Source organism: Oncorhynchus tshawytscha, linkage group LG06 (genome assembly GCF_018296145.1).
Source record: "Oncorhynchus tshawytscha isolate Ot180627B linkage group LG06, Otsh_v2.0, whole genome shotgun sequence".
Classification (NCBI taxonomy): Eukaryota; Metazoa; Chordata; class Actinopteri; order Salmoniformes; family Salmonidae; genus Oncorhynchus; species Oncorhynchus tshawytscha.
The window spans coordinates 62,675,183-62,688,566 of record NC_056434.1 but is presented as its reverse complement, the minus strand read 5'-3'; the positions used below and the strand labels follow the sequence as shown (position 1 = coordinate 62,688,566).

At 42.2% G+C, this 13,384-nt stretch overlaps 1 protein-coding gene across 2 annotated transcripts in view; it reads left to right on the top strand.

Moving 5' to 3' along the window:
* Nucleotides 1-245: 245 nt before the first annotated feature.
* LOC112252844 (gamma-aminobutyric acid receptor subunit pi) overlaps nucleotides 246-13,384 on the top strand; it is a 64,484-nt gene continuing 51,345 nt past the window's right edge. Inside the window, exons 1-2 of one of the 2 annotated variants that reach the window (XM_024424508.2) lie at nucleotides 246-607; nucleotides 10,257-10,346. In XM_024424508.2, coding sequence (XP_024280276.1) covers nucleotides 10,291-10,346 — 56 coding nt within the window. In that variant the 5' untranslated portion in view covers nucleotides 246-607; nucleotides 10,257-10,290. The remainder of the gene's footprint in view (nucleotides 608-10,256; nucleotides 10,347-13,384) is intronic. The other variant, XM_024424507.2, reaches the window with a different exon arrangement.

The following is a 13,384-nucleotide window of genomic DNA, read 5'->3' as shown; positions in this document are numbered from 1 at the left end:
TGTTATGTAAAGTGTTGGCTAATTTAAGAATAGGATGTCTTCCATATGCTTGGATGTTGCCATCCCAGAAATGGCATTCATTTCCTCTGCGATTGGCTCCTTTGGGCTTCAATAATTGACAGGCTACTATGCTTTGTTCGACAACGACTTTGTACCGGTGTTAAATGGGAGGTGATTTTGCCACTGTCAATGTAGCTTCCCAATGAAAAATAAATAAAACTAAAGCTATCACATTATCCAATTGTGGTCTTAATTTTAAAAAAAAAGTTCATCAAGGGAATTATATAAATAGTGGAAATACATGAATTTGTTCTGAATGGGCCAAGTTATTGTTGGTGACATTCATCTCGTGCATTGCCTTTAGAGACCCAAAAGCGGGGGTAGGGTTGGAAGGTAGGACCTTTGCGATTCATTGTGAGTAAGCGGCTTCTCCTTGTCAACGGGAATTCGCTGACAGAGCACCAGTTGTTTTCGCGGGCAGATGTTGGCTGAAGTGGCTACCGGTTACAATTTTAATTTGAATGCAAAGGAAAATTCGATGACACGTACTCTTATCGCTAGTATAAGCTGAAATGTTTGGTATGCGCTCGGACACCAATCACTACAGGTAAGAATGTGCCTACGTGCTTTTAACTTTGCAGTAGCCTGTTTAGCAAATATGATACAACCACCCTTGAATTTTGGCATGTACAATGAATGATTCTTGGGTTTGTACTTACGTTTTACATGTTTGAATATGGTTGAGTAAACCTACCTTCAATCAAGGGAACGTGTTTCGTTTGTTGAGCATATTGGTTTGTTTACAGCCAAGTCGGTAACGTTACGCTGAAGCTTCGTAGACTTGAAGCTTCGTAGACTTTCAATTGTTTTTAAATGGTTTGCTAATTTATGTTTTGAATATGAAAAGTAGCCTAATAAACAATAACATTCGTAGGTTGATGTTTTATTATTATTATTCGTATTATTTTTACAAATATCTCCAATATCACATTTGTGTCATATACAAGTGAAGCACTGAACAATAGCCTATCTTATTATAATGTCATTATAACCTTGTGTATTTGGGTGAAAACAGCTTTATAGGGATTGAGTGAACATTTCATATTCATTCAGTTTTGTGGATATCAACGCTGTGTGACTGTTGCGCTCATAAAGATTGGAGGTCGTGTGTAAATGTTCTACTTAAAAGAAAGGATGCGGAGGGGGTCAACTATAATTTACTGTATGGGTAGCCATGCTTTATGTTGAATGCTTGATTGACTATTACTGAGTACAATATTCACTTTGCCATTGCGGTTAATTAGAACATTTTAGTTGGGGTCAAGACCTCGACAAATTGCCATCACCTATTGTGCACTTGAATTATTTTTGGGAACGGGGATTTCAAAGTAACAAGGAGTGGCAGCGCTCACACCAGGTGAAGGTCATAAACACATTTCATACAGCCCCTCATGATATATGTAGATCTGCATCCATGTGTGGGTGTGCGCCTTTTAGTGGAACTGGGTGTTCATGTGCTGATGGAGTGGAGGATTTATATAGTTATTCATCATTATGTAATGCCGGCTAATCTTTATTTGGTGCATACAATTAATTGATTGTTCTTATCATGGTGTAATTGCAAGGTACGTAACGATTCACCGAAACGCATCGGTCCGGGTTCATCTGTCCACTGGAGCCCAAACCGATCCAAATGAAGCATGCATTGGTCAGAAAACCTATTCAAACATGACTAATCTCCGGTTCCCTAATGTTTTTTACTCATATTGTTTTATTCCGAAAATTATTCTTATCTGTTGTGACAATTGATGTGTCCTCTCCTGCTGTTCAGTAGCCCACCGAACTTGTTTGCATGTAACTGCGTGTGTCTGATAACAACTGTGCGTGCGCACGTCGCACAGTGCGGTAGACAGCTAATCACGCCAACAAGGTAGGTCTATCTCTGTTCTAGGCTATTCGTACATCTGCTCGACACCGTCAGCATTCAGATTAGGATATGGCTTTTGCAATATCAAATCATAGGCTTTATTAGTTGAATTGTTCAGGTTCGCAATAAAGCATACTTTTGATACAAACAGTCATAGTATTTATATTTGGTTATTTTTAAAATAACAGGTTATTTCATAAAGTACATCAATCATTTATGCAAGCTGTGTGTGCTGGCATTCATTAGAAAAAGCTGGAGAAGTTCTCCAGTAAAATTCCAAACGTCTAAACTATTGGCTTTTGAGACGGGTGTAAAATCACAAAGTTCCATTATATTAATTGGCTAAATGTCAATTAATTGGCTAAATGTTATGCCCCCCTGGGGGCATAAATTGATAGTGGGGTGGTAGATGCTCAGCCTGCCCTATGGCTCAGCTCTGGGTCAATGGCTGGAAGGGAACCACCTATTGTCGAAATAATGGTTAGGGTTTTAAAATGCGATTTTTGACAGTAATTTGACAAAAGATGAATCCCTTCTAGCCATGACACAGCTCAGGTGCAAACACACAACCTTGACATCGACACACACACACTCATTTTAGAGAAGTCATCTCAGACAGATCCAGCAGCAGATATTAATTTAAAATGGAAAATTAATATGCTCACGCAAAAAATGTTAGTGTATCCAATCAAACTGAATCGTATCAATTCGTTCCCCTAATCAAACCGAAACTCACCACATAGGACCCGATGTATCTAGCTAGATGCGTATCGAACTGTTCATGAAAGGAGAGATGCACATCAGTAGTAATTTCCACTTTAGCCTATTGCTACCCTCAGGCTATGAAGCCTATCAGATTAAAAGTAGCTGTCAGCTGTTGGCAAGAATTCTGAAGCACCAAACTGCTCTAGACTTTGATGTTGTTTCATGTAATCAAGTAGTGTATACAAATGAGGAGTCAGGTCTGATCTTATCTCGAAAGAAAAGAGAAACACTTGACCTGTTCATGGAGGCTGGAGTTTTTGAAATGTCCCTTTCTCCCAAAAATATGTACATTTGTGTGATTTGAGTAACAGCCAAGACAACTGTCTCTGTTCCGGTGCAGCTCTGACTTATTTATTTTTGCTCTATTTTTTTGTTTCAATAAATCTCACCGCAGTATGCTTAAACCAGTTGCAGAGCAGATTTAGCTCCCAGTCATGCATGATATTAAAAGAGGAAGTAGGGAGCTGAAGTCAATGTGATTTTACATTAACTGGGTTGTGCAGAGAGGTGATGGGAAGGCCCGCTCCTTATCTTAGAAACTCCAGTGCTCAGAATGTCATTTCCTCTTCCCACCCAGTGACGACATAGCAGATTTAACACATTTTAAAAAAGTAATCCAAAGGCAACAAACATGTATTGGATGACGCACAGTGGTAAGGAACTCCTTTCTATGTGTATATCTCTCCTTTTTCCTCCCTGCTGTGCTCGTTATATGCTGTCTGAGGTGTGGGTATAGACTATGCCCTGTGCAAACATTACTCTGCAGAATTGGTGGTTTGGCAGACAGGCAGTGCCATGAGATGATGAGGTATGGGTGCAGCTGGGACCTGGAGGGTGGCACAGAGCACCAGGTGGCTCATCCCTCCTTCCTGATTCAGATTGATGGGCCTCATCTCCCAACCGCCCACTCTCTGGCCCAGGTGCATCATGGGAGTGAGGGCCAGGGACATTTGGGTTTGGGTTTGGGCTGACCTGGCTGTCCCATCCGTGTGGCCCTTTGTGCCCTGTCTGACTTGGGATGTTGCAGTGGCACTGTCATCACTCATCTGGGATGAGGTCTGATGCCAAAAATTGTCCTGATGTAGCCAAGCACTCCCTCAAGCTGTCACAGTGTCCAGATGTACATTCAGATCAACTATTTTTAGAGTGATATTTTATTCAACAAAAATATTTGATTGTCTTCTTCTTTTTCTTCTTCTTTGATCGTTGTTATCATCATCATCATCATTATTATTATTATCATCATCACCTTCTTCTTCTTCATCAGTACCGCCACCACCAGCACCACCATCTCAAAATGCAAGCTCCTTTCCAACCACATTCATATCCACTCAAAGTCTGCAGATTCCCCAAAATGTTTTAGGAGGCGGGAGCAAGGTCACAAGCATCCCTACGCTGATGCAGGGCGACGGGAGCCAGAAACTCGTCTGGAATGATGACGAGGATAAGTCAATTAGAGGCCAAATCAAAACATCGGAACTCGCAGACGAAACAGAGTGTTGCATAGGAGAGGGAACCGCTGTGTTTAGCCGACTGCTCAGACAAAGTCCTCAGGGCCTGCTGTGCCTGTAAGAGAGGCGAGCTGTGCTGGTGGAACATATTTATAAAATCAGCTCAGCTCTAAGTGCTACAGCAGTGTGGGATGTAGTGGGTACTATAATACCTGTTTCCCATGGAAGAAAGCAATGTTTTGACCATTACACCAAGAGGTACTGTATATCAGTCTTGGGCTGAGAGTGACACTGTTTTTGATGTCGCAGGCAGGGCTATCTTATCACGAGACCGTGAACCCTACTCACGTTCGCTACACCGACCGAAAACAAACTCTACTGACTGGATGTGTAAACTCGCTAGCTCAGTACAGCCCGGCTTGACTTGGTTGCGCTTGGCCGGTAGTGCAAAAATGGTATAAGTTAGTGGTCAGGGTCTCAGTCCCAGTTGCCTTAAATGGTCAGAGAACAAGTCAGGATACAGGACAAGGAACAAAACAAAAATCAAGACCACGAGGGGGTCTGACACAGAGGTGACTCACCAAGCACACCAGGCGGGAAGTGAGAAAACACAGAAAAGGGCAGAACTTTTGATCATGTGCTCAGTAACTCAAACGTATATATTTTATTCCACCCACTTTTGCCCTTTTCAAATCAGCTTAAATCAAATGATAGACAAGATGACAGGGTTCTGAAATATGGCTGATACCTCTTGAGAGGTTTAATTAGACACTGCTGTGTGTTTGAGGGTGGTCAGTGGATTTGGTGGGTGACAAGTAGAATTTTAGCTGACTGACATACTGTACTTAAGCACAGCTGGACAGGGCAGATTAGGCAACAGGCCCCTACACTGAAAATGATTGAGACAGTGACATAAATACAGTGGGGCAAAAAAGTATTTAGTCAGCCACCAATTGTGCAAGTTATCCCACTTAAAAAGATGAGAGGCCTGTAACTTTCATCATAAGTACACTTCAACAATGACAGACAAAACGAGAAAAAAAATCCAGAAAATCACATTGTAGGATTTTTTATGAATTTATTTGCAAATTATGGTGGAAAATAAGTATTTGGTCAATAACAAACAAGCAAGATTTCTGGCTCTCACAGACCTGTAACTTCTTCTTTAAGAGGCTCCTCTGTCCTCCACTCGTTACCTGTATTAATGGCACCTGTTTGAACTTGTTATCAGTATAAAAGACACCTGTCCACAACCTCAAACGGTCACACTCCAAACTCCACAATGGCCAAGACCAAAGAGCTATCAAAGGACACCAGAAACAAAATTGTAGACCTGCACCAGGCTGGGAAGACTGAATTTGCAATAGGTAAGCAGCTTGGTTTGAAGAAATCAACTATGGGAGGAATTATTAGGAAATGTAAGACCACTGATAATCTCCCTCGATCTCACCCCGTGGGGTCAAAATTATCACAAGAACGGTGAGCAAAAATCCCAGAAACACACTGGGGGACCTAGTGAATGACCTGCAGAGAGCTGGGAACAAAGTAACAAAGCCTACCATCAGCAAGGGCATTGAAGTTGAAACGTGGTTGGGTCTTTCAGCATGACAATGATCCCAAACACACCGCCCGGGCAATGAAGGAGTGGCTTCGTAAGAAACATTTCAAGGTCCTGGAGTGGCCTAGCCAGTCTCCAGATCTCAACCCCATAGAAAATCTTTGGAGGGAGTTGAAAGTCCATGTTGCCCAGCAACAGCCCCAAAACATCACTGCTCTAGAGGAGATCTGCATGGAGGAATGGGCCAAAATACCAGCAACAGTGTGTGAAAACCTTGTGAAGACTTACAGAAAACGTTTGACCTCTGTCATTGCCAACAAAGGGTATATAACAAAGTATTGAGATAAACTTTTGTTATTGACCAAATACTTATTTTCCACCATAATTTGCAAATAAATTCATTAAAAATCCTACAATGTGATTTTCTGGATTTTTTTTCCTCATTTTGTCTGTCATAGTTGAAGTATACCTATGATGAAAATTACAGGCCTCTCTTATCTTTTTAAGTGGGAGAACTTGCACAATTGGTGGCTGACTAAATACTTTTTTTGCCCCACTGTATGTATGGCCTCATATCTTAAAATAGTGGTTTGTGGTTTGTAGATTACTAAAAAGCTTTATTGACTTTTGACTTCAACACATTTAATGAAGGTGCTGTATGTTAGTCTGTTCAATGTATGCAAGAGTGTGATTATCTGCAATATCTGAATTTAACTCTGCAATCTTAGGATGTACAGTGTTCGTGAGGTTGTGTGCCTTCATTTGCATTGATTGGATGTTTTGTAATATTGGGGTGCCATTACCCTCTGGTGGCAGGGTGACACTAGTATTGTGGGCTGGATGATTGACAGCTGTTTGAGAAATTGATTAAAATGTTTGTTACGTTCATGTACATTTATTGATGTGTTCAGCCCACAGTAAACCTCAGATCAGTCCAGTGCCTCTTCACTCATGAACTGACGAAGAATTCCAAAAAAGCCAAATTTGACCATAGATGAGGAATGATTATCGTGGACTTTTTCAAATTTGAACATCTCAGTTTTATTGATAAAGATTGCATAATTTACAGAATTCGTCCTCGGCTGCGTGTTTTTCGAACCATTTGTCTCACGTTAATGGGTTAAGTGATAATTCCAGAGAAGCCAGAGTTTCGAGGACATATTGGCACGGGTGTTGTTAGGTCCAAGACGAAGTCGAGGGCATTATCACTTTTATACAGTTGAAGTCGTAAGTTTACATACACCTTAGCCAAATACATTTACACTCAGTTTTCACAATTCCTGACATTTAATCCTAGTAAACATTCCTTCTTAGGTCAGTTAGGATCACCGCTTTATTTTAAGAATGTGAAATGTTATAATAATAATAGCGAGAATGATTTATTTCAGCTTTGATTTCTTTCATCACATTCCCAATGGGTCAGAAGTTTTACATAAAGCATTGACTTTAAGTTGTTTAATTTGGGTCAAACATTTCGGGTAGCCTTCCGCAAGCTTCACCCAATAAGTTGGGTGAATTTTGTCCCATTCCTCCTGACAGAGCTGGTGTAACTGAGTCAGGTTTGTAGGCCTCCTTGCTCTCACATGCATTTTCAGTTCTGCCCAAAAATGTTCTATAAGATTGAGGTCAGTGCTTTGTGATGGCCACTCCAATACCTTGACTTTGTTGTCCTTAAGCCATTTTCCCACAACTTTGAAAGTGTGCTTGGGGTCATTGTCCATTTGGAAGACCCATTTGCGACCAAGCTTTAACTTTCTGACGACTGTCTTGAGATGTTGCTTCAATATATCCACATAATTTTCCTCCTCATGATGCCATCTATTTTGTGAAGTGCACCAGTCCCTCCTGCAGCAAAGCACCTCCACAACATGATGCTGCCACCCCCATGCTTCCCGGTTGGGGTGGTGTTCTTCAGCTTGCAAGCCTCCCACTTTTTCCTCCAAACATAATGATGGTCATTATGGCCAAACTGTTCTCTTTTTGTTTCGTCAGACCAGAGGACATTTATCAAAAAAGTATGATCTTTGTCCCCATGTGCAGTTGCAAACCGTAGTCTGGCTTTTTTATGGCGGGTTTTGGAGCAGTGGCTTCTTCCTTGCTGAGCCGCCTTTCAGGTTATGTCGATATAAGACTTTACTGTGGATATAGATAGTTTTGTACCTGTTTCCTCCAGCATCTTCACAAGGTCCTTTGCTGTTGTTCTGGATTTGATTTGCACTTTTCGCTCTAGGTGACAGAACACGTCTCCTTCCTGAGCGTTATGGCAGCCACGTGGTTCCCATGGTGTTTTTACTTGCATACTATTGTTTGTACGGAAGAAAGTGGTACCTTCAGGCGTTTGGAAATTGCTCCGAAGGATGAACCAGACTTGTTGAGGTCTTGGCTGATTTCTTTTGATTTTACTATGATGTCAAGCAAAGAGGCACTGAGTTTGAAGGTAGGCCTTTAAATACATCCACAGGTACACCTCCAATTGACTCAAATTATGTCAATTTGCCTTTTAGAAGCTTCTAAATCCATGACATTTTCTGGAATTTTCCAAGCTGTTTAAAGGCACAGTCAACTTAGTCTATGTAAACGTCTGACCCACTGGAATTGTGATACAGTGAATTATAAGTGAAATAATCTGTCTGTAAACAATTTTTGTAAAAATGACTTACGTCATGCACAAAGTAGATGTCCTAACCGACTTGCCAAAACTATAGATTTGTGGAGTGGTTGAAAAATGAGTTTTAATGACTCCAACCTAAGTGTATGTAAACTTCCGACTTCAACTGTATAAAAGTGATAATGCCCTCGACTTCGTCTTGGACCTAACAACACCCGTGCCAATATGTCCTCGAAACTTGTTGTTGGGTCACCAACATATTCAAATAATGATTGCTATATTTTCATTAAAAACGTTATTTCTATAGATGTATTCATACTATTTCATCCTTACACAAGATACAGTTCCAACACAAATCTAGTGTTGCTACCCAAGCCGGGTGGTCGTTTGTTTTATCGGTTCAGTTGCTAGAGACTCGATCCAGTCATACAGTCTTTTTGTTCTGTATCTATAGAAGCGACCCAGTCATTTGTTCCAAATGTTCCATTGCCATACTGGCTGGCAACGTTCTTATACCTTGCTTGTTAGCTAGCCAACTACGGCTTACTTAAATTCACGCCAAAAATTCTGCAGCCAGAATAACAGCAAAGTAGCCGCATTTGCATTTGTTCAAGCTTTTCTCTAGGGACATTTATTTGGATACATCCATACCAATGACCTAATGAGGTACGATTTCGCTTGTCATAGAGAATGTGCTCACTCGTCAGGACACTGTTGTTAAGAGGAGCTAGCCAACAACACATCTAACACAATCACTTCAAACTGAAGATGGAAAGACTGCAAACTAGCTGCACTTTGTTTCGTTTGACCTTTTTCAGTTGACATTTCTTTTGTGTGTATATATATATATATATATCCATAAAAATTAAGCCAGCTGATTCGTGATTTCGACTGGCTGAGAAAATCTGCCTGCCTGTCTGTCCCGTGCCAACTCCCGACCCCTACTCGTTCATTACTATGGGATAGCTGGAGATCGAATTTGAATATTGAATCAATGTTGCAAATTTCGGAGAGACAGACAAAGGTTTATACAAATCTCAGCTGTTGAAAATTAATGTAAGTCTAAAAGAAATGTGAGATCATGTCTAAATGCTTTTTATAGTGGAGATCAAAATCCTGGCTGGGCTGGATTGCGCAGTCGGATGGAACAGAGTAAATACGCATTTTAACAATATAGATTTAGCGGGTGGTAACTCGTGTAATGGACACCAGCTGGAATGCGCTTTTAACCAATCAGCATTCAGTATTAGTCCCATCCGTTGTATAAAATAACACACTGCATCTGTTTATTAATGAAATCCAGTACAAAGAGAGCAATTTTTTGTCACTAAGCATTACTAGGTAACGCTGCAGTTGATGATGGCTACAGTAGCATATCATTTTGCAGCCACATTCCTTTTCACCCAACAGCTAAATGTACATTCATTTCAAAATCCTTAAAGGGAGTGCTTTCTAAGGAAGGTAGTAATGAAATATCTTTCATTGCCTCTACCTAAGCCGAGAGCTTAATGAGTAGACGTTTCAGATAAGTCATTATTGTGAGGTGATTATGCAGTTGAAATTAAACCCTGCGGTCATGTTAGTAGCTTAGTGAGTTGGTTGTTGGGAAGATGACTTCCAGCCAAAGATATGCAGACTTCTCTTTATAACAGCACAAGACAAATGGGGGAATCTGGATGATATATGTCAGTTCAGTCATAAGATGACCAAGGAGGTCAACAGTGTGCTGTTACAAAAACAACACAGAAGGCTCAGGAACATGAGTTTGAAAACAGCACCTGAAAAGACTGGTGTTTGGGAGTCATTTTCACTGGTTCTGAACTAAATATTATTCAGTAGATGAACACATGCATTGAAAATGCTGGTACAAACTGTACCCGTAAAAACACAATAGACTGAGTATACCTATGTTATGGATTTAATTTTCTCTGTATCCTCTTATTTCAGATAGACTCCACTAGACACCTCCACACCTCCAGCAATGATGGCTGTGCTCCGCTCTGGAGTGAGAGTGTTCATCATGCTCCTCATTAGCAGGTAAGATACCTTACAGTAGAAGGGTTACAGTGACTGCCTGGGTCCTGTGGGTATGTATGAACGGTGATTTTACAAAAGTCAGTCTGAGACATTGTTACATTTTTTTTAATGAGGTGTTACTGGGACCAGTGTGAAGGATTTATTTTGTGTGTGTGTGTGTGTGTGTAAGAGAGAGATCGAGAGAGAGAGATAAAGTAATTCTCCATTGGTTATTTAACTGAGGCACATCAATACTCAATCATGACTCCCCATGCATTACCCAGAAGCATTGGAATTCTCCACAGAAGCATTGAAATTCACATTGACACTGCCACGGTGCAGCACCAGTGAGGCAGCCCTCAGCACCAAGCACTGAGTCAAATCGGTTGTGCTAATGCCTTCAGGGGTCATGCAGAGAGGATGATGGGATGTTGTGGTGCATATTTGACACTTACTGTGACAGGAACTCATCCTGTTCTTGCCAGTCCATTTTGTTGTAGGCACAATATCCTCCATGCACAACTTAGAAAAGTCCAACCCACTGGGTACCACCTTATTCTGCCATAAAATGTTGGTCCATGGCACACTAGCTCTGGCCCCATCCCCTCTGAGATTAGCATAACAGCAGGAGGCCTGGAAGTCAGTGGTGTCGAGTGTTATATGCTTTAGGTACAGATGCATTGGTCTACAGTGTCCCATCCCACACAGTCTTTGTCCATTCATGCACACAGATAATTGTTTTAATTGTTTATTTAACCTTTATTTATACAGGTTTTTCTCATTAAGATAACATCTATTTTTCAAGAGAGACCTGGTCCAACAGCCGCAGGGGGAACAGTTTCAGACAAAACAACTGACATACACTGACACAACATTGAACAAAACTATAGACACACTTACAATACAACAATTACATATTATGTAAAGAAACACAAGTGTCAACTAGAAACTGCTGTCCTAAAGACAATTACACTCTTCTCTGATATTTACATCGACCAAGTGTTTAACTCCACCAACGTGACTAGATCATCAAATGTTTTAATGTCCAGGACCACGGACTTGACTAACTAAAACTATTTCTACCATGACATGTTCAAATTCTTGCTACTGTTAAAAGAAAATGAGAATGGAATCGTAAATTATATTTATTTACTGACCTGATTAAAAAAGAACAGAGATAAAGTGGCATTTAACCCAATATGGCCATATAAATCAGTGTATACCAGTGTTTAAGCCTACGCAAGATCAATGACGACCTGCCAATGGGGCTATAGAGATCACAATGATGTGTTGGACGTTTTTGATTTGGAATGAACCTGAGGGACGCATGATATACTGATATACTGAATCAAATGCTCTCAGGGTAGTGGTAGAGGCCTGCATATACAGTAGCAGTCAAAAGTTTGGACACACCTACTCATTCCAGGGTTTTTCTACATTGTAGAAAATAGTAAAAACATCAAGACATCATAATCAGGACATCACACCTATGAAATAACACATATGAGATCATGTAGTAACCAGAAAAGTGTTAAACAAATATATTTGAGATTCTTCTAAGTAGCCACCCTTTGCCTTGATGACAGTTTTGCATACTCTTGGCATTCTCCCAACCGGCTTCATGAGGTAGTCACCCGGAATGCCTTTCGATTAACAGGTGTGTGTCACGTTCTGACCATCGTTCGTATGTGTTTTCCTTGTTTTAGTGTTGGTCAGGACGTAACATAGAATGCCCACCCAGCTCACATGTCTAGTTTGTCTAGTTCTATGTTTGGCCTGATATGGTTCTCAATCAGAGGCAGGTGTTCGTCATTGTCTCTGATTGGGAACCATATTTAGGTAACCTGTTTGGTGTTGGGTTTTGTGGGTGATTGTCCTTGTTCCTGTCTCTGTGTTACTTTGCACCAGTATTAGGCTGTTTCGGTTTTCGTGTTACGTTTATTGTTTTTGTATTTGATTCGTGTTTACTTTGTTTCATTAAACATGGATCGCAATAGCCACGCCGCATTTTGGTCTGACTCTACTTCACCTAAAGAAAACCGTTACAGAATCACCCACCACAACAGGACCAAGCGGCGTGGTAACGGGCAACAGCAGCGAAAAGAGGAATGGACATGGGAGGACGGTTTGGACAGCAAGAATATGGACTATACTACTTGGGAGGAAATAGACATGTGGGCGGTCGACCCAGGGAGAGTGCCGGAGCCCGCCTGGGATTCGATGGAGCAGTGCGCGGAAGGTTACAGGAGAATGAGGTTGGCGAAGCAAGCACAGCGGCGCGGACGGAAGCCAGAGAGTCAGCCCCAAAAATTTATTGGGAGGGGGGGAGGCACAGGGGGAGTGTGGCAGAGTCAGGTGTCAGACCTGAGCCAACTCCCCCTGTTTATCGTAAGGAGCCAAGGAGGAAACCAGAGCCAGTGTTGGAGGTGAGCGAAGCAGAGACGGTGAAGGAGTTAATGGGGAGATTGGAGGAGAGAGATATGAGGGAGTTGCTGTGTTGGTGCATGAGACACGGAATTCGCCCGACGGAGAGTGTCGAGGATTTGATGACACCTGGGTCAGCTCTCCATACTCATCCTGAGGTGCGTGCTAGTTGTCTGGTGAAGACTGTGCCAGCCTCACGCACCAGGCCGCCTGTGCACCTCCTTAGCCTTGCACGTCCTGTGCCAGCCCTGCTCTCAAGATCTCCAGTACGCCTTCACGGTCCGGTCCATCCTGTGCCACCTCCACACACCAGTCCTCCGGTGGCAGCTCCCCGCACCAGGCTTCCTGTGCGTGTCCTTGGCCCAGAACCACCAGTGCAAGCACCACGCATCAGGCCTACAGTGCGCCTCGCCTGTTCAGCGCTGTCAGAGCCTTCCTCCTCTCCAGCACTGTCAGAGTCTCCTGCCTGTTCAGCGCTGCCGGAGCTTTCCTCCTCTCCAGCGCTGCAGTTGTCTCCCGCCTGTTCGGCGCTGCCAGAGCTCCCGCCCCTCAGTCCAGAGGCGCAAGAGCCCCTCATTCCAGAGGCGCCAGAGCTCCTTAGTCCAGTCTGCCCAGCGGCATCTGAGCTACCCGTC